Source organism: Sebastes umbrosus, chromosome 12, assembly GCF_015220745.1.
Source record: "Sebastes umbrosus isolate fSebUmb1 chromosome 12, fSebUmb1.pri, whole genome shotgun sequence".
In the NCBI taxonomy this organism is placed as follows: domain Eukaryota; kingdom Metazoa; phylum Chordata; class Actinopteri; order Perciformes; family Sebastidae; genus Sebastes; species Sebastes umbrosus.
This window is the reverse complement of record NC_051280.1, coordinates 22,422,526-22,443,843: the sequence shown is the minus strand read 5'-3', so window position 1 is coordinate 22,443,843 and position 21,318 is coordinate 22,422,526. Positions and strand designations below refer to the sequence as shown.

At 40.1% G+C, this 21,318-nt stretch overlaps 2 protein-coding genes and 1 long non-coding RNA gene across 5 annotated transcripts in view; 2 read left to right on the top strand and 1 right to left on the bottom strand.

Moving 5' to 3' along the window:
* LOC119499462 overlaps positions 1-5,418 on the top strand; it is a 30,450-nt gene extending 25,032 nt beyond the window's left edge. Inside the window, exons 5-6 of the long non-coding RNA XR_005209399.1 lie at positions 4,416-4,557; positions 5,270-5,418. This is a non-coding gene — a long non-coding RNA (uncharacterized LOC119499462). The remainder of the gene's footprint in view (positions 1-4,415; positions 4,558-5,269) is intronic.
* LOC119499454 (mitochondrial import inner membrane translocase subunit TIM44-like) lies at positions 2,086-13,319 on the bottom strand. 2 transcript variants are annotated; one of them, XM_037788776.1, is made up of 14 exons: positions 13,095-13,319; positions 10,777-10,881; positions 10,299-10,463; positions 10,060-10,140; positions 9,722-9,871; positions 9,035-9,171; positions 8,277-8,362; positions 7,912-8,004; positions 7,417-7,541; positions 6,062-6,112; positions 5,640-5,729; positions 5,252-5,362; positions 4,392-4,531; positions 2,086-3,986 (listed from the first exon to the last, which is right to left on the bottom strand). In XM_037788776.1, exons 1-13 carry the CDS (start codon positions 13,122-13,124, stop codon positions 4,412-4,414), a joined length of 1,344 nt encoding a protein of 447 aa, XP_037644704.1. In that variant the 5' UTR covers positions 13,125-13,319; the 3' UTR covers positions 2,086-3,986; positions 4,392-4,411. The 2 variants fall into 2 exon arrangements, with proteins under 2 accessions (XP_037644704.1, XP_037644703.1); XM_037788775.1 differs by having other exon boundaries at positions 2,086-3,994; positions 13,095-13,317.
* Positions 5,676-21,159, top strand: LOC119499459 (ras-related protein Rab-11B-like). 2 transcript variants are annotated; one of them, XM_037788785.1, is made up of 6 exons: positions 5,676-5,739; positions 15,209-15,541; positions 17,947-18,142; positions 19,369-19,562; positions 19,846-19,926; positions 20,442-21,159. In XM_037788785.1, the coding sequence occupies exons 2-6, from the start codon at positions 15,502-15,504 to the stop codon at positions 20,585-20,587; spliced, it is 657 nt and encodes a 218-aa protein (XP_037644713.1). In that variant the 5' UTR covers positions 5,676-5,739; positions 15,209-15,501; the 3' UTR covers positions 20,588-21,159. The 2 variants fall into 2 exon arrangements, with proteins under 2 accessions (XP_037644713.1, XP_037644712.1); XM_037788784.1 differs by lacking the exon at positions 5,676-5,739 and adding an exon at positions 11,530-11,681.
* Positions 21,160-21,318: the final 159 nt, after the last annotated feature.

Here is a 21,318-nt window from a genome sequence, read left to right as displayed (position 1 = left end):
AAGCGAGTAGACTTTGGAGGACCAAAGGAGATTAGTTAGTATAAGGACGTCCCTAGTCATTCATCACAACAGACAGCTGTGGGATGAGGTCCCCTATATATTAGCCCTGTGTGTGAATCTACAAGCACGTGTTATTTAAAGCCTGATCTATCATCCCTATACTACCAAATCCATAGGTTTATCAACCAGCGTCAATGGCCAGATCCATGGACATCTATCAAAGCATGTCAGTTGTGAAATGAGAAAACAAAGGACACACACAAGGTGCAGAGTTTAATGTTCTCTTGTGAGCGCAAACACGCACAAAACATACAAAGCTGCTGACTCTAAGAAAGCGTTGACGAAGCAAATCATTATACAGCACTCTTTATTCTGCAGACATATGGGATAAAATGGAAACACTCATGAATATATTTTTTCTTTGGTCAACGAAAAACTTACAGTTGAGGGATGGATGTGTAAATCTCAGTGGCATATACACTATACAGTATGGAGGACTTCTCATGATCATGGGAATATGTGTAGGATGTGTAGGAAGCTGGGTCTGTCTGTTGTCACTTGTTGTAAACCAGTCTACTCAAATTTCAAGAACAATGTGAATGTTGCATAAAACAAACATAGAGGTGATTTGTAGCGCTTTACGAGTAGTGGAGCAAAAATAAAGTTTCTCCTCAGGGTAGTGTTAGAAGAATGGTCATTAAATCAAGATGATTCATCCCCTCGGACAACTTGGAAATCTTAATTTTTAATGATAAGAATTATGAGTATTTTGTGTACAAAGATGACACGTTGACTCATAGTGGCACTAGAGGAAAGCTCGTGAAGTGAGCAGTTTGTCCTCTGGGTCGCAAGAGGTTCAGTAAATTTCATGCAAGATTTGCAGAATGTTTTTGGCATCATTGGGAAAAAATTCCATAATAACCTTTCAGCATATTGTAATTCAAGTGTTCTGAGAGATAACTAGACTTCTGCAACTCCTCATGGCTCTGTTTTCAGGCTTTAAGAAATGTAGCCCCTGTCGGAAGACTTTGGCCAATCACAGGTAATTTCAGAGAGAGCGTTCCTATTGGCTGTGCTCCGGCTGGTGGGCGGTGCTTGGTATTTCCTCAACTGATCTCAACATGGCTGCCAGGTCACAAACTTTCTCATTTTACAGTTTAACAGTACACTACAAGATGTTTCTGAAAACATTCGAGGGGAGAAATAGTCATTACACTACACTACACATTGCACTACTGTCAGGATATAGAGACCGTTGTTTGTTTTTTTTATCATATTTGCTCCATTTCTACCCAATGCAACTTTGAGTACTGTCGTAAGTTTTTCAAGAAGGCTATGTTCCAAATCGCATACTTTTTCTTTTTACTTTCAGTACATACTGCAGCTGCCCTTACAAAGTACGTACTGTTGCATGCAGTATGCATACAATTAGGACATACTACTTCATCTTAACATGCGCCTTCAACTTTGACCCTCTAGCTCATATATTCACTACGCAGAGGATTGTGGGTCAGAATAGCCAGAAAAGCATGCTGACTTGCAAAAGGCGACCGGATGTAGTAGGACATCCTGGTATTTTCGGCAAACTGCATTTGACATACTATGTATTGGGACGTACTAAATCTATTTCTGGCCTACTAAATAGCAATGGTATTGGAGCGCAAAGTATGTGTGTCCCTTCACAGCATGTCATGCATGTTTAATAATGAGTCCTCCCACCTATTGTTCGAGTTAGTTAATTGAAAGTATTACCCTAATTGGTGGGTTTCATTTTTCACCCCCAGGAGTGACAATCACCAGAACACACACCAGGAATGTTACTTGAGCATAGTGTGACCATCATAGTCATGAATTCTAGTTAGTAACAGACCGTCTTACATCACACGCTTTGGCCATGAATGATTACGGTTATACAAACAAAACATGCTCAAATTCTCGTGGTATAATCTAGGCACCAAAAATATTCATCAGTAGCTGAACTTCAATTCACAATCATGGACGTTTCTGTAGATTAATTAATTGAATAGTCAAATAAAGAGAGTTATAGTACAATCATAATGTGTTCAATCTTCTCTGACATGCGAATAGGTGGTCACATGTGTATAAATGTCAAAAACAGTCAACACAATGGGTACAGTAATGTGCTTATTCATTCAAGTTTTCATCTTCAGCACTTAAGGGGTTGAAAAACCACGTACTCAACAGTAAACCAACATTTTAGTAAAACAAAACGGCTGAAAAATGTTCAACATGAGGTGGCAAATGATACTCAAACAATAAAGCTGCCATGATGACATGATTTGAATGTGGTCAATCTTACAAAGAAGCAGTACTCCACATTTAATATATTTACAAGGAGTTGAGAGCTTATATGTAGATACAACACAGTTCTTCTTATTGAGGGTGAATATACAGTGACTGGGAGCCCAACGCACTGCAACTTGAGAAAACATATGCTGCCTTTTAAAATACAAACACAAGGACGTGTTTTCTCCAGTTGCTTGTGGTTTCACGGGCCCTCTGAGCTACAGTACACACGACAGCATGGGCCCGACTACACAGCTCATTACATCCTATATTATATGAGTCATCTTATCTGTTGTACTATTTAAGTTGTGATACGTTTCTGATGTGAAAGCCAGCAGGATCCAAGCAGAAACCACCACAGCTGACTTTTGAAGCAAATGCTAGAATTCCTTAAGAATGCATTTCATTTAATGGTCCATGGAAATTTGGTCTAGAAAAAGAAAACTTCAACCATTTTCTCTCTAAAGAAACATTAAAGATCTCTGTTGTGTAAGGGTAATTAAAGGGCCAGATATACTCCATACAGTAGACGTTTAGTTCCGTTTATATTACACTGGGTGTCTGCATAGGCAAAGTGTTCACGTTTGTTGGCAGATCCTCATGGTTTTAGGCAGATGATGAAATATTAAGTCTCACAGACCCTCGCAGCCATGCAGAAACAATTTACACTGATTGTATTACAGCCATTTAGTATTGCAGTTCCATAAAGTTTGGAGACTCACAAGAGACAAATTTTAAAAAAGAATGGTTGAAATTGTAGCAGCAGAGTCTTAGATATCTTGATTTTTAATCTATAATATGGGTTAAGCTTGAAAAACACTGGATCCTGTTTCCCATAATGCAACTCAATGGCATTTTTCGCTAGATCCTTCCTGCCTGGTAAATGTTAATTTCTTTCAATCTCCACAGACCAAATTCATAACACAGGGTTTCTGTAAAGTCTTAAGCCCAATCTGAGGTAACTCTGGAGACATCATGAGGGCTATTTTATCAGATTTTAGAAAGCTCCCTCCAGAGTCAACAGATGACATTGTTCAACTGTTTTCACTAGAGCTGCCCCCTCCTAGTCGATTAGTCGACTAATTGGTCATTTTGGTCTTAGTCGACTAAGATTTCTTTAGTTGTTTTTTATGCTTTTTTTCATGCTCAATCATTTCCAAGAAACTTATGAGCACATCTCTGGTGAACACTTTTGTGTGATTCTTCAGTTTTACAGATCTGTCGATTGAATCAACTACTCGATTGGTTGACAAAGAATTTGGTCGAGGACAGCCCTAGTTATCACAAGCTGAGTAGACTCCTTGTGACAAGTCAACCAATCTGCATGTGTAAAATTGAAGCATGTTTGCCTTGATTAACGAGGACTCTCGTGCTGTCCCACTCAGTTATTTTATTTAATTTCAAAATTGTAATTTTAATTAGAGGATAAACCCCCTTGAGATGCACCCTCTCGTTTTCAAGGGAGTCCTCAGCTATGTTGGTTGCTGCAACAAGGCTCCATGCCATTGCCCAAATTTTAATTTCCTGTTTACATTTATTTGACAAAGACAGTGGTGACATTAAAAATAGTTTTAGGCTTCAGGTGTCCCTCTCGAGGCCAGCGGGTAAAGTCACAGGTACCATGTCCATTTTCTCCCAGCCATCTTCTTGGATCTAGCCACCAGCCTGGTATGGATGGACTGAAACACTTGATGAAATAATGAGAGGAATGGCACAGGCTCCTCTATTAGCCAGTCGGTGAAAAAGTTTGTTCCATCCATTCAAAAATGACCGTTAATGTTCTGTATTCACTCTCAACACACATATTGGGGCAGAGTTTTCTATGGATATAACGGTGGTTTATCTTTATGTTCATGTATGTCTTCCCACCATAGAGTGAATGAATATATACATGTGCACATAAATCCTCCGGGCAGCAGTCAGAAATGTTAGTGTGTGCAAATACAGTCTCTGGCATGACACAGGAGCATAGGTGCACTCTGCGCTCTGATGTTAATGTATATATGTATGAGTCAGTGCGTGCCGGTGTTCCAGGCACATCCTGGTGTCCTCTGCCCTTCTGCACAGTTTGCGTGTCTTTTCACCTGCGCTCCTCTTCCTCCTCCTAGAGGGCCTGCTCCGTGCTGGAGGCGGAGATGTCCAGGAGTCTCCAGGCCGCGTTGGGGTTCAGCTCCTCCTGGTCACGACACAACGCCCACACATACATCATCCTCATTACCTTCTCCTGTTGAAGGAGGAGGAGAGCAGAAGGTTAGTACCATGGAGACAGTATGGAGAGGCCTCTAGACATAAGTTCAAATTTCAGAACTAGAGCGATGAACAACTATAACTCGTCTTTCAGGATGTATGATGCAACTTACTGGACAGACTAGATGCAATATGTTAATATTCACATGAAATGTTTATCACTTTAATCCCAGTGTATTAGTCACATGAAGTAAACCAAGCCAGAGTCTTCCAGTGACGATTAATCTGTAGATTATTTTTTTGATTAATCGATAGTTGTTTGGTCTAAAAAAAAATCCCAAAATTGTGAAAAATGTCTATCAGTGTTCCTAAAGCCCAAGTTGACGTCCTCAAATGTCTTGTTTTGTCCACAAGTCAAAAGATATTCAGTTTACTGTCATAGAGGAGTAAAGAAACCAGAAAATATTCACATTTAAGAAGCTGAAATCAGAGAATTTACTTTTCTTTAAAAAATTACTCAAACCGATTAATAAATTATCAAAATAGTTGGCAATTAATTTATTAGTTGATAACTAATCGATTAGTCATTGCAGCTCTAGTCCTATTTCTACATCAAACCTGTGAAATTCAAAGTAACAAAGACAGATGCGTAAGGGACAGGTGTTATGGAGTGCTGATCTCATTTCAGCCATTTGAGCGGTTTACTTCCTTAAATCAGATTCACTATTCTGGTGCAAGTAATTATGAATTTACTGACCGGATCTCCCTCCACAAGGTCTCCTTTGGGGCCGCGGATCACCATGACGACCTGAGCCTGGAAGGTGATGATCAGCACCGGGCCCTGGTCCATCATTTTACCCATTGCTAGCTACAACACAGGGAGAGACAATGAACAAACAAATTAAATGAGAACAACACACTTAACCAGGGCTGCTGTCACTTTCTGCAGCAACTTGATTTCTTAAAAGTGCATGTGAACAATAAGTGATGTCTGCTTTTGTGCATGGAAGTGAAGTGAATGTTTAAAAGGCTGAATAGAGAGAAGGAAAGGTGAAGGAAAGATAATTGCAGTTATTACTTTAGGCATTTGAGAACACAGTAAAGCATGATGCAATGTGTGTGACGGCTGGTGTACAAGTACTTACGTCTATGTTGTCAATGTCAAGGATTTTGGACTGGAAGAGCAGCCCCAGCGCTCTGGCCTGCTGGATGGGGTGAGCCAGCTGACTGTACGTCTGAGGACAGGTAAATAAAAACACACATTTGACATGAAAATTAAGCTTCTCGCAAACTTGTATGCCAAATGGACAGACCAACATAGTAGTTCCCTGGTTGTAAGGGTTTCTATTTCTGAAAAGGTCATTGTGCCCATTTGCAAATACATGAAAACATTGACTAAGAGACGTGGAAAGTGCCTGAAGTAAATATATTACAATATATACAACAATATAAAGAGATGCTGCAGTCTAAGGTCAGACTGAAATGCAAAAAACATTTCACCTTTTATGCTGTATTTATTTCGAGTTTAATTAAATACAAAATGTAGAAGCAGCAGCGTATAACTTACAGCTTCATAGCACCAGTCTTTTAATACATCCAGCTCTCCACGGATCATAGCCTGCAGAAAGGACAGCGATACTGTGTCAACAATGATGGGTTACAATGTCAAAAGAGTATTTCACAAAGTAAGCAGAGCCACTAAACCCAGCTTATTTAGTTAAATCCTGCATATTTCCATTGTCTTGTAGTCTTAATGACAGATTTTCCTTCCATTACGCCAAATTCAGTGTGATTAGATGAATGTAGATCACTTTCAAACTCATGTGGCTGCCAATTGATTTCCAGGCTTAGTTCATTTTAACTACAGATGTATATCTTTTGTCATTATTATATGCTTTTAAAAGGGATAGTTTGCGTGTTTTGAAGTTGGGTTGTATGAGGTACTTATCCATAGTCAGTTTATTACCTACAGAATTTGACGGTCGGCATGCCCTCAGCTTGTAGAACCAGACAGAAGCTGAATATTTTCACCATTTTACCTTGCCGCGAGACAGACGGGGAACTGAAGCCGTTGTATCCTATCTATGCTCTCGCAAAGCCACCAGACTCCATTGATAAAAACTGTAATTTTACCTCGGCGAACACATGGGTTGCTGATTTACCGCTGCCTCACCAGCAACTCCCGTGTTCTGCAAGGTAAAATTACTGTTTTTTTAATGGAGTCTGGTTGTTTTGGAGCATAGCTAACGTCTTCAGTTCCCAGTCGGAAACATAGACTGTATGGCTGTCTCACAGCAAGGTATACCAGCGAAAATATTCTAAATATAGCATACAAACTGATATTGATTTTTTTAAGTGGGCCTTTCTTTTATGTTACCGTCCACAGAAGTACATTGCATTGATTCTGTGCGGTAACTCCTGTCTGCTTCTGACCGTCATCTACTGTAGGTAATACACTGAGTATGGATAAGTACCTCATACAACCCCACTTCAAAACACCCAAACTATCCCTTTACCTGCATCATCAGCTCTTGTTCTGTGACCATGAAGGACACAACACATTGTTTTGAGTGTTTCCTGCGATCAATAACACAAATTATGTCTTTCGCTGCTCAGCTTGCTTAGAACTTGCTTTAAAAGCTGACAGCTCCAGCCTGACTTCATTAATTCTAACACAAATTCATTTACTTAGTCTGATCTAAGCTGGAGTCAAATTTCACGTTTAATGAAGCAAGGCCTTCATCAGTGAGTCTTTTCTTAGCCTCCTTAGTGAAATACCCTCAGGTATTTAGCAAAGAGAAGAGGAGGGTGAATGAAGCAGTGAGAGTCAAGGACACACAGAGAGAGAGAGAGAGAGAGAGAGAGAGAGAGAGAGAGAGAGAGAGAGAGAGAGAGAGAGAGAGAGTAGCAGAGTCTATTTACCTCCAGTATGTTCGGGATGATGTCTTTCTCACACTGTTTGAGGAAAGAGTCTTTGTCAAAGGTGGGGTCAGCCTTCACAATCTCAGTCAGCACCTCTGACATTTCTGTTTTAGAGAAAAGACCGCCTGGAAAACAAACCAAACCAACAACATCAACACCAGCAACAACAAACAGATGAATCTGTACTATGGATGGGACGTTAACAAACAAAGTTTATATCCTACATCTTTGCAATACATAGTACATCACAACATGACTTATGAAGCTGTAAACAAACTTAAACTGCAGGTTTTATTTTGGAAATGAATAGTTACTAGAGATGAAATGGGCAAACATGTTAATGTCTGCTTGTTTATGTTGAAATGGCCAAAGAATTTTCACATATTTCAAATGATGAATCATTTTGTATGTAGATCAGTTTGGCCAGGACAATCATAACAGATTAAGACAATGACAAGCAGAAGCAAAATCAATATATCAATTGTGGAGCCTTACCTAGGAAGCCAGTGACTCTGTCTGTCACAGCTCTGGATGCTCTGACGACGGCATTGTCACTTTCATCATATTTCATCTTCATCTCAAAGAATCCTGTAGGAAACAAACAGTGAATACTGGGGTGAGGATAACTTGTTCAACCAAAAACATATACACTAATGGTGGATGAATCCTGCACCTGCAAGGGCTCTATAGTCTGGTTAAACACCTGATGCCTGAACTGTATTAGTTTACAATCTACTGTAAAGAATCTGGTGCCACCTGCTGCCTCTAAAGGAAATTACATGTGTGCATACTGTAGCTGATTTATCATATAACGCTAATTCCACAGTATCTGAGATAACAAATCCAGAGGATTTCCTTACTGTTAAAAACTGCGTTATTGTCCTTGAAGTCACTCCACTGCTGGTACCACTTTGAGTCCTTGTGGAGAACGACACCCATATCCTCTCTGCATCACAAAATACAAAAGAATCCCTTCCATCATTAGAGATGTTTACAACAAGTGTGATTATGCATTAATAGAGAACATAGTAACACTGTCCAAGTGAAGATCTATTATGTGGCCATTATTGTAGCAAAATTATTTTTAAATGTGTGTGGAGAGTTGTGTTACTGTATCTCAATCTGTGTGTGCGTATTCAGATTTCTAAATGTGTATAAAAAATCTAAAAATCTATAAAAGTATTCAGATTTGCAAGTGTATTGAGATTTGTAAATGTGGAGACAAATTTGTAGATGCGTACATACATCTGCAAATATGTAGACAATACATAGACATTATTGGATGAAAGGACTAAGTATTTTGTGCCCAGAGCTGGAAATATAGACAAGTCATCCGTTACAACTCAGCAGGCCTCTCAATTGGCTGTGTTTTTACACGTGAGACACACACATTTGTCTGTACCAACTATTGAGATTCTAATTATCTGGAGACAAAACTATTTTTTCTACTCCACTGGTGGTGTGTACGCACACACAGATTCTGATTACAAATCTGCAGATTTCTGTACACATTCGCAAATCTTTGCAAATAGTTTTGCTACAATAATGGCCTCATGATCTATCCAGTCAGAAGAGGGGTTGAGAGGGGAAACGGGTTTGAGTTCCAACAGTTACTCACTCGTTGGCCTCGAACACTCTGGAGTCCATGTCGGCTCCTTTAGAGGAGAAATCGCTTCTCTTCCTTAGCTGAGAGGGAGCTCTGTAAGGGCCGGCATCCCCGCCTACCTCTATCTCCTTCTTCATGGTCTCCACACCCTACGGAGGTCGCACACAGTTGTATTATAGCACGGATAGTTTCACATGAAAGTTTTGGTGGTGTGACAAGTAACTGTTGACTGTTTGACAATGCTAATCAGACGACTGTAGCTGGCAAGCCAGAACTACCAGACTCTCAGAAATCCACTGTTTGAGATCATTTGAGTTTCTCAGTATATTTCTCTGTAAATAGCTACATTAAACATACTAACTCATTTGCAACAGCATCAGCTAAATAATGTCAGAATTTAGCAACAAATAACTGGAGTGAAAGTAGAGAACTATGTTTCCTTCACATGAGCCCTGGCATATTGACCTTTGCAAATGTTTGAGCAACTTAATTTGCACAGCAAATAACCCAATGTATCAAAAAATAATAAATTGTCACTCAAAATCACTGCAAGTATCCAACCCTGAAATTTGGTAGGTAGCTGGGTGCCAACAACAATCTAAAAATGAAGATGATGTTACAAGATGCTCCTGCAGAGATGATGTAATTTTGAGGGTGAAACCTTGGATACTTATAGATATTATTTGTTTCTCTTCTGACCTGTGAGATGGCCCTGAATGCACCAGTTTTGCCCAGTTTTTCTCCTCCTTTGGTGACGGACTCAGCTGACTGCATGGCCGTCTTGGCAGCCTCCTCCACACTTTCCTTGATCTTCTTCCCGATGTCAGTACGACTCACCTCCTCAAGACCCTATGGCCATTATGCCAATACACGCACACACACAAACACATAAAGATAGATACAATTAGTCAGTCAGTATAGTTAAATATACAATATGTCACTTTATTTTCCCATTTCAGGCCATGTATTTTAGGACACCCACAGTGTAGAAGCACGACTGTTTTATTGGTAAACCAGAGGAAGTGCTGATACCTTACCTCCTTGACGGTCTCTGACAGGGTGCCAAAGGTCTTCTTAAACACCTCTGAAGTCTTCACTGTCTCAGACTCTATAGATTTCTATTGGAATAAATAAAATATATGTGTGCATGTTACAAAAATCTAAAAATAATGTCAAGCAAATCCTGATTGATTCAGATATATTGCATTACAAAAAAAAATGAATCATGGTTTATTGCCTAAAATCACCAAGGCTACAAACCAAATAATGTCCTTACATATTTCCTGCGGGCTTTTTGGAGAGCATCGGACTCATCAAGCCTCTTGGCCTCTTCTCTGAACTTCTTTATGTTCTCTTTCATCTCCTGATTCTTACTGAATTCCTGACGCAGATTATCCACAAACTCTCCCAGGAAACCTTTACGTCCTGAAGCATATCGCACCTAATGAGAAAAACAGAAAGTAGGACTTTAGTTGGACAGGCAGACGCTTAGATAGAGTGAACAGATAATTCACATATTTCCACTGGGATTTCTTTTTTATCTGTCTGTGACATTGACAGAAGGAATAAACCAGAGTCCATGTACTATTTAGTGTGAAAGAAGACAACCCTAAAAATGGGACAAAGCAGTCAGATGAGTAAAAACAACTTTCTAACTTAAATTAATTCTTTAAAGTTACACAAACATCTGATCATTTTATTTGATGTAATCAACAATAAGTACGCATCATTTAAAGGTAATTGTCAGTGTGTACCTGCACAGTTGCAGCTGGGCTCCTATGTAACGTAAAGGCATCTCCTCTCCACACTGAAGAGGCAATAGGCCGGGAGCAGAGGGCCAAGGCACGTCTGCCAACCAGCTGCAATGGAGAGAAAGACACTGTTAGTAAAAACCATTGACTCTGCCAACACTGCAGTGGATGGAGAATGAGTGACAGGTGGTTAATGGGATACTAAATGTGAGGGTGAGGATGCCCCCACAGTAATGAGGAAGGATATAGAATAGGAAAATGGCAAGAAAACAGGAGTCATGTTGTTGTGATGTGACTGTTTTGATCGTTTGCAGGGTGGTAATTTTCATTTAGGTGTCTTGAATTAATCCGGGCTGTATTTAAACACACCTGGACACCTTCGCCAGGTTACAAGAAGCAGTTATTTCAAAAGCATGCACAGATGGTTGACATAGTAAAAGAAAAAACAACATAAAGTGTGCTATTAAAAGGTATGGTCCACCACGAGCCTCTAGAACAGCTGTGCCCTTTGAAAGTCACTTAGATGTTTTCTTCTTGCAATCTCTATCCAAAAAGCAATTCAAAAGGGCAGTTTTATACATGTCACAGCACAGACAACACACCTGTTTGGGAGAATCTGTGTTTGTTATGCTTCTCAATTAATATATTCAGCTTTTAAATGAATTTGTCACCTGTATCTGCACAGGTAGTGGGTATATTATTCTATTATATTATTGTTGAAAGTCTTCCATATCTGCAATGACCCTGATGAGCTCTGAGAGGAGCCACAGGTTCACCTGTACTAGACACAGGTGAACTGCATCTGCTCTGAATCAGTGCTCTTATAACTAGGAGGAGAAAACATTGCTCTGTTTGCTCTGCCACCGATCAGACCCGTGTTCCCTTATGCTTGTCAAGTGCATCCAAAAGTGAGATATTCTTCAAGATTTATCAGTTTGATAATACCATGTGTTTGTTTAGTTCAATTTATGAATAACTCCAGTGTCCAACCGGTGTCTTGTTTGTGTTTGAATATTATCCAGCTTTGTTCAGAGCCAATTAGAACTAGCGTTTGATAATTAAGATGCTTAAGATGAGTAAATTCATGGATATGATCTCTAATGTCCTATATATTTCTCCATTTGTGTATTTAATACAGACCCACCACTTGACAAAGTTAAAGGAGACTTTCATGTCAAAATTAAGTCCCTTTTTGGTGGAATCTGCCGGCTCGCTGTCCCTAATTATGGTGCCTCATGTCTTAAACTTGATGTCCCTTTAGACTCCCGCCAAATAGGTTACACCTAAAAAAAATATTATAAGATATTATAAAGAGTATGGTTTGGACCTGCTCTATATGAAAAATGGCCCCGAGATAACCTGTTATGATTTGGCACTATTGTTTTGATTTATTTTGTTTTATTTATTTTGCACAATTTAAGACTACACAACATAACAAAAAATAATAATAATATACAGTGCAGGAAGAGGCAAAAAACCCACAGGGCTTATCTGAAGCCTCCACCTAGAGACAACTATATAAATACAATTTAATAGAATTGGGTTTAATTATGAGTGGTAGCATTTCTTTGACTGTAATCCAAAATTCTGTGACCCAAATATGAATTTCATATATTATCTCTGCTGATGTTTTTAACATACTTTATTCTAATGAGTGTTACCTAAAAGAATATTTAGAAAAAGTCACAAATATTGATTGCAGTGACAGCAAAATAGTATCTCTCTGTAATGCACCAACACCTAACAGTATTTGTCTGATCTATCTATCTATATACACTATAGGGACACTATGTTCAGTATGTGATTAACTCTGATAAAACCATTTGCACTGACAAGATAGATGGCATTCCTAGTCAGGTTACAGAATCTGATGAGTAACAGAATTTAGTGTAACACCTGTTATTACTTAAACAAGAGATTATAACACCATTATTAACACATGTTATGTTATAAAACTGAGACGATGCGTCAGTACCTGGCTACATGCATAAGTCTAAAAGGCTCACTTTATAACCAAATGTTGAGGTTTTAAGCCCCCACACAAACAGACATCTTTACACCAACAAACCTAAAACAAGGAGTTAGTTTTAGACGTTGATATGTGAAGAAGAACAGTGAGAAGGCTGCAGTCTGTCTGATGCAACAAGGCCTTTTCTATCAGACATCTCGAGATCTAGCTGCAGAAATAAACACCCTACGTCACCCACACTACATAATCAGACATATACAGACTACCTACAGGCTCTTTATGTCTACTCCCTTCACCATATTATCTGCAGGAGACTTAAAAGCTGTAATGAAGGATATGAATGGGGTCTAACCTCGTAGCACCGACACACGGAGGCTGCCATCTTGATCTTGAAATGCTTGGAGACACACGTGTGTCTTTGCTGCAGCAGCTGACCTCCCGCTCAGCCAATAGGAGCAGAGCTGACGGGGCTGGGGGCGGGGCCAGCTGTCAGCACGACTTTAAAAAGGAAAATCCACCCTAAAACAGAAAATACATTGTGTTCTTTATAATGTCATCCACAAGCTCAACTGTCTCTCTAAACCAGGGGTCAGCAACCTGCGGCTCTGAAGCCACATGTGGCTCTTTAGCTCCTCTCCAGTGGCTCCCTGTAGATTTTTAAAAATGGAAATGAATAACTGTTTTTTGTTTACATTTTCATTTATCATTATTGTAGGTCTAATGTACGACGGTACGGCGGAGTATTAGGGCCACGTTGAGGAAAAAAAATAAAATCTGAGATTTCGAGAATAAAGTCATGATATAACGAGAAAAAAGTCACAAGTTCATGAGAAAAAAGTTGTAATATTATGAAAATAAAATGAATATTATAAAATAGTAATTTTATGTGTTATTTTCTTTTTTTCTCATAAAGTTATGACTTTATTCTCGTTGTATTACAACTTTTTTCTTGTAAAGTTATGACTTTATACTCGTTGTATTACGAATTTTTTTCTCGTAAAGTTATGACTTTATTCTCGTAATGCCCCCAAAAAAGACAAAATGCACAATAAACAAAGTAAAAGATGAATTTGACTGATTACATTATTATTTTTTTCATATTTTCTATCCACCTTATTCTCAGGGGCGTTACAATGATTATGGGTGTAACCTCTGGTGACGTAGCTGAAGTAGCAGTAAGCTTGTTAGTCCCATAGACTAACCATAGTGGCTAACCGCCAACGGTGCTTCTTTTGAAAAGTAATTGGCCTTCAATTTAGCAAATCCAGCTTTATTTTTAACAGATATTTAACTAATGTTAAATTTGCATTTTCTAAAATGTCCTTCCAGAGCTCTGGTACTTGTTGCGCTGTTCGCAGCTGTACTAACAACCAGACAAAGCTGAATTTGTGGCTTCAACAACAGTGTGTTGAACATGTGTGCTCATTTCATTAAGTTGACAAAAAGCCAACTGAGGAAAACCTGTATCCTACTTTGAGGTTGGGCTACGAAAGAGCAGCAGAGAAGAGATGTCGGGTCCTTAAAAGGACTGACAGCAGTGGCAGGAGAACATCAGGTATGATTTCATGTGTAGGGAAGACACAGCATCGTAGTATTTGTTTAATGACAGCCAGCTACTTTGAGTATTTTCTGTACAGTTTATAATGTAAGGCAGTTTATGGCACGGAGTGTAGGTCAGCATTAGACTCAAAATATTTAAAGGGGCTGTTTGTAAGAATCAGAAATGCTTGTTAACAGCGACACCTGTGGCCGTTAAGTCAACGAAAGTCAGCGTCCTGTTGATCGGGCTCGCGCTTGTGTTCGCTCTACATAGACATGAACGAGCATCGCTCAAAACAGTGAGGTGACACACGTCAGCTAAAACCACAATATTACTCTATATTTCATCTGCTTGGCAGTAATGTTAGCTGACCAGACGAAGGTCTCTCCATGAATCAATGCCGATCCTAGTGTTGGCTTTTCCTGCCTCAGCCTCCCGACCGCGGCCGGATGGAACACCATCTCCACACGCCAGCTTGTCCAGAGAGTGGCTTCTGTAATGCAGGAGTACACACAGTCTGGTGGAGTGCGTCCATTTGGCGTTTCATTGCTGGACCTGTTCCAGTCAGAACCTTCTGGTGCATATTTTGCATGGAAAGCCACATCCATGGGAAAGAATTACGTAAACGGAAAAACATTCCTTGAAGGTATAACAACGATCTGGAGCTTGAAGATGAGCACCAATTTCCACCATAACATTTTACCGTTTATCTATTATTTACCTCTACAATACGGTTTCTAAAAACATACCAGAAGGTTGAGACTCACTTTTGGCTATCTGAAATAACATTTTCATTGTGAATGCTCTTTCAATAACAATTTATATACAATGTCAACCATTAAATGCTTTAATAGTAACATTATTCATGTGAAACAATGATATCAACATCCTTTGTGTGTCCTGACCCTGTGATTCTCTTCATTCAGATCTAAATGGTTGTCTCCAGCTGGAGGCTCCAGTATATCTGTTGGCATGTCAGTAAGCAGCGCCCCCCAGAGGAAGGTATCTGCGGTGCAGGACTCCTCCCCTCCCGCTGCAGAGTTGGGATCTCTCCCTTTCTGCGGCCAGCTCGCTCTTGACAGCCAACACTGGCGCAGAGAGTCTCAGCGCAAAAACAAAAACCTTTCCCATATATTTTTCTAGCTTATAACGACAACTGACACCCAGACTTTCCACACATCCTCTTCCGGAGAGCAGCGTTGGAGCGGCCTCGTCTAGAATGGGGAACCGAGACGATGAATACGATTTCTTGTTCAAAGGTAACAAAAAAAAAAAAAAGAAAGATGACTGCATTCCCCCCCTCCCCTCTTTACACCGACACTGCTATATGCTTTTAGAAACCTCTGATTGTATCTGACCAGATGTGTGTGTTTTCTAAAGACTAATGTTTGTGGATGATAATGTCTTGGTGTTGTTACAACAACATAATGCTGTCATTGTGACATTAGGCTGCAACGCCTGCAGCTATATTTATAGGTATGAGGATGCAACACCCTATCCAGTGCTCTGCCTTTTCTATTAAACTTTCATCAACTCATACAGTGCTCGTTTTATAGTTCCTGTTTTATTGATATCTTTTATTCCACCTAGGCCTTTTTTTTTTTTAGCCTCTTGATCAATAAGCTTCATCCTCAGATTGTTACTCAGCCTTACTCTGATTGAAACTGATCATAACTATCTATCTGTGTGTTATTATGACTGTCTCCAATATGATGTGATTGAATCAGATGGTGCCAGACTCAGGTTGGTTGGTTTATCTCTGGTTGGATCCAGAATGACTTCCTTTGATCGTGATATATCAGGTCCTGTGGCACATTAACATCCTGGGCCTGGATGAGCCAAAGGGCCATTTAGATGTAACAAAGTATCCTCTGTGGGATGAATAGAGCATCTGCCGGAGGCGAGAGCTCTCTCTCTCTCTCTCTCTCTCTCTCTCTCTCTCTCTCTCTCTCTGCCCTAAACCATCGTCTGTGTACAGGAAGGGCAAGGCGGCCTGCAAACTGTCGATTCAGGTTTTGATGAAGCCTGTTATCAGCTTCCTGCAGCCCCGGACCAGCAAGATGTCGACAGGGACAAAGTTCGGCTCTATTTCCTTTTGTCGAGGGAGAGAGAAAACAAAAAGGCTCCACCTCTGCTGCTGCTGTTGCTGCTGTGAACAGAAGCTCAGCTCAGCTCAGCCCAGGTCCATGAGCAGGATCAATCACTTTCCATTCTCTGGAAAAACAGCCTGAGACAAGATCTTTGCCTGATGATAATCAACCCATACTGTCAGATTATACTGATCGCTAATCGCACAATTTGTATCTGTTCAAAATGTACCTTTAAGGGAGATTTGGAAGTATTTAACACTCTTATCAACATGGGATGGGACAAATTATGCAAATGTATGTATATATTCATCATTCATCATATATTATCAATTAACAACACAAAACAATAACAGATATTGTCCATAAACCCTCACAGGTACTGCATTTAGTGTAAAAAGAAATATTGCAAATCATAAATCATAACATGGCAAACTGAAGCCCAACAGGTAACAACAGCTGTCAGTGTGTCAGTGTGCTGATTTGACTATGACTTGCCCCAAACTGCATGTGATTATCATAAAGTGGGCATCTCTGTAAAGGGGAGACTCGTGGGTACCCATAAAACCCATTTTCATTCACATATCTTGAGGTCAGAGGTCAAGGGACCCCTTTGAAAATGACCATGACCGTTTTTCCTCGCCAAAATTTAGCGTAAGTTTGGAGCGTTACTTAACCTCCTTCTCGACAAGCTAGTATGACATGATTGGTACCGATGGATTCCTTATGTTTACTAGTTACATATGATGCCAGTATCTTCACTTGTAAAACTGAGCCCGCTACAACCTCCGAAAGATCGATTGCATTAATGCCTTAAAAAAATTAGTGGCGTTGAAACCATTATGCGTTATCGTGTTAACATCGACAGCCCTAATACTTATACTCAGTGTTGGTGTCATATTCCTTTGGTTCATTTTGTAGATGTAGCTCTTGAATCTCAGAGGTAGAAAGTAGTGGTGCAACGGTTCAACAAGCCCACGGTTCAGTTTGTACAGTCATTGAACGATTAGTTTTTTCACGGTTTGATTTTGCATCCCTAGTAGAAAGAACATTTTAATTGAGGGTTGGTACACAAACATTGTTAAGGCTCAGTACTCCTAGGAAGACGTCAGCAGTCCATTTACTGAATGTCAGCACCCTCGGGGTGTTTTGGCCAGGCTAAACTCTTGATTTTGAAAGGTCGAGCATATAAAATCCACATTAAAGATGCAGCGTGAACAGCAAAACTCATTTATTCAGTTGAGCATATTCTGCTCAGTGAAGAATGGTTCATAAAAACGTCATTTGTTTTATTCCTCCTGTAATGAATTTAAAATGAAAAGTTCTCAAGCACTGTAACACTAAGGTTCTGTATTGACTCAGGCCTCATGTGTTTTAAATTGTTACATTCCTACTTTACAGTAGAAATTTGTTTGTCATTTCCCATAAATCACACAAACACAAAGCCCCTGGGTTCTGTTTTTAACCAGCGTTTATGCAATATCAACATTTCTTGGATCTATTAATATATATGGTCCCTGCCTCCCCCGTCACACATACAATGTACTAACACACTTGTCTCATCTTTTCCTCCACAGTTGTGTTAATTGGGGACTCGGGCGTAGGGAAGAGCAACCTGCTCTCTCGGTTCACACGAAATGAGTTCAACCTAGAGAGCAAGAGCACCATCGGGGTGGAGTTCGCCACGCGCAGCATCCAGGTGGACAGCAAGACGATAAAGGCTCAGATCTGGGATACGGCAGGACAGGAGCGCTACAGAGCCATCACCTCGGCGTGAGTCCATGTCTGCGTGCTGCAGATAGTACTGCCATTGCAGTGCAATCACAAGTGACACTATATCCTTCAGACTAGATCACTTAAAATGAGGCAGATATTGGGTATGTTCTACAACATTTTAAAGAGGTAGATGGATACTGCCCTACAAGATGTAAGATACTGGGTTTAATCTTGAGTTACACACAGAACCCAGGCCTCCCTCTCAATGTCCTAGATACATACATAAGTGCATCTGATAAATGTCAAACATGTTCAGTATCAGAGAGCAAAACTTTCACTGTAACCTTTATATCACACATATAATTGAATTTAAGACCCATTTAGAAACCTTAAAGGAACAATATGTAGCACTGATAGCTAGCGTTTAAAATTGGTAACAGCAGTCCAAATTCAAATAATAGGAGCCGTGGCCCGTCCGTTCCTCTGGTGTGACTGATGGCAATTTGAGGGTTACCTTCTAGACACGACCACGTTAGCCTCTGGCCAGCAGTAGTAGTTGGAGTCACTTCACCGGCTGTGTGTCTGAAATACTCGTTGCCTTCATAACCCAGCTGCACACAGACCACAGAGAGATGTGTTGAGGCTTTTCAGGTCGGGTAGAATCTAACGTTGTTATCTCTGTTGATCCAGTTTGTTAGCTTGCTTCCATGGCTGCAGAAGGCTGTGTTTGCGTGCCAATTGGTTTCATATATGTGACAACGGGGTGTTGAAACGGGCAGCGGATGGGATCACACCGACCAAAACAAAAACAGACGTTCCAAACCGTAATGGAAATTTCAAAAGAGGACATACTGGCTGTAGCATTGTTGTTGGAGACACCAGTATTTAAATTTAGCATGTTTCCTTAATCTCTGATGACATGTCATGGTCATTTTATGATTTATTACAGTAAATATATTACATATTGGCCATTTTAAAGTAGAATATGAGTCCATTTCAAGTGAACATCTCATAACAGCTTTAAAAATGTATATTAGCTCAACTAGTAGTTAACATGCTAAAATGAAATCCAACAATGTTTAGTTAAGTAAACAGAATGCAGATTGTACTACTACTGTATATTCTGGATCAGTCAGTCAGTGTACAAGCAACAGATATTTGTCATGAAAAACAAATACTTTTAAGAACTGAATGCCTCTTTAAGACTGAACCAGTCCTACAGACGTTTCCTGTCATCCCCAGTGAAATGTGTTGTCACCGTTGTGTCTCTGGTCCTGTCACAGATACTACAGAGGAGCGGTGGGGGCGCTCTTAGTGTATGACATAGCCAAACACCTGACCTATGAGAATGTGGAGCGCTGGCTGAAGGAGCTGAGAGACCACGCCGACAACAACATCGTCATCATGCTGGTCGGCAACAAGAGCGACCTGCGCCACCTCAGGGCCGTGCCCACGGACGAGGCCCGGGCCTTCGCAGGTACTGGGACTTTCAAAAAGGTTAAACACTGGAGTGTGGGGAGTTTATAGAACTTGTCTATTTTAAAAAAAAACGTATAGACATTTGTATATTGTGTGTGTAGTTTTTAAAAGATATTTGACATTTGTTACATTGATCTTGGTCTGATCTTCTTGGAAACCTTAACTGTATTGTTTGTTTTTATGAAGGTGGTAAGAAAAAAATATGTTCTTGGTTTTATTAACTTATTTTGCTGCAAGCTTCTATTGCTGTTAAATGTATGTTTTTCTTCCTTCCCCCTCAGAGAAGAACAATCTGTCATTCATAGAAACTTCAGCTTTGGACTCAACAAACGTTGAAGAAGCCTTCAAGAATATCCTCACAGGTATGCTTGTGAACAGAGGCGGGACGTCACAGCTGCACTGTTGATATTGTACTTGAACGATAAGAAATGGAAGTATGTTTAAAATGTCAATGTCAACTTAACCTCTCATACACCAATTATTCCCAAACTGTAGTAACTGATAACATACCATTAACATTACTATGTCATTCTGAGCTGAAACTGTTGCTCGAGATTTTATCTTTCAAGCTTTAAGATGTGTTCAAGTCTGTTTTAAAAGTAGCTACTGATTAACAAAGAGAAATAATTTGCAACTGGAAAAAAAAGCGATAATTTCTGGTAACTAAACTGTTGAACTTGTGTAACTTCCTCTTTCTGTGGGAAGTTCTTTTGATCCGTGTTGTGTAAAATCATAACCGAAGAATCAACTTGCAAAATGCCTCACCCCTTTTTTCACTTCTGAGTTTCAGTATCATTGTCGGTGTGCACCCAAAACAACAAAATAATTTAGGGGGAAAATGACTGATCACTTTTTACTCCGTCTTTTCAAAAAACAGAAATCTACCGCATCGTCTCGCAGAAACAGATTGCTGAGCGGTCTGCCCATGACGAGTCCCCAGGAAACAACGTGGTGGACATCAGCGTGCCACCCACTACGGACGGCCAGAGGGGAGGCAAACTGCAGTGCTGTCAGAACCTGTAACCCACGGCAACCGTCCCTCCTCACCTGGGTCGATTATTAATTGAAATCCACAGTGTTGGTATGCTTCCATCCGCCTGGGGTGCAATATTGTCTGAATCTGCACTTTTTAGATCAGTGGAGTCGGTTCCGTTAGGCCACAAACGATCAAGTCCAGAAAGAAAGTGTTTGAATTGATTTCAAATTGTAATCTGACCCAGGTACAGTCTGCTACATCCCAGTGCAAAAACAGGACTGATGGTACCGCGTATGCAGCTGCCACAGTTACCCATGTTAGTGTAGCGGAATAGCTTTTGCCTGAGACCTTGTAAGCCTAGACATCTCCCTGGTAGACGGTTATTGCCATGTGTTGGAGGCCCGGCTTTGAATCCTGCCTGTTTCAGTCGTACCAGCAGTCCTGTTTTTGGGCTTTCCTCCTCCTCCTCCTTCAGTCATCATCTCAAAAGTGGTTGTGACGCTGCTGATGCTTATTTCATTTTGTGTAAAATATATTCTTTTTTTTTTGTTTTGATTTTGATAGCTTGTCTGCTCACATACATTATATTAATGCCATGAAATTAAATTTTACAATATTATGTTCATGCGTCCTCTTTTTTTCTCTCTTTTTAGCAACACATACTTAAAATGACATCATGATGAACCTTAGGCCTGTCCCGAATACCATTTTTTGGGCTTCGAGGCTTCGGTGAGAAATATTTTAAGGTATTTAAAGCTTCGTGGCGTGGCGTGGCGTG

Excerpts from the sequence above, each read along its gene's own strand:
- LOC119499454 (XM_037788776.1), bottom strand. The coding sequence starts at position 13,124 with ATGGCAGCCTCCGTGTGTCGGTGCTACGAG. Across the intron at positions 10,882-13,094 it reads CCGTGTGTCGGTGCTACGAG|CTGGTTGGCAGACGTGCCTT; the intron begins GTTAGACCCCAT and ends TCTCCATTGCAG. Across the intron at positions 6,113-7,416 it reads TCATCCCGAACATACTGGAG|GCTATGATCCGTGGAGAGCT; the intron begins GTAAATAGACTC and ends TCCTTTCTGCAG.
- LOC119499459 (XM_037788785.1), top strand. The coding sequence starts at position 15,502 with ATGGGGAACCGAGACGATGAATACGATTTCTTGTTCAAAG. Across the intron at positions 18,143-19,368 it reads TACAGAGCCATCACCTCGGC|ATACTACAGAGGAGCGGTGG; the intron begins GTGAGTCCATGT and ends GTCCTGTCACAG. Across the intron at positions 19,563-19,845 it reads CGAGGCCCGGGCCTTCGCAG|AGAAGAACAATCTGTCATTC; the intron begins GTACTGGGACTT and ends CTTCCCCCTCAG.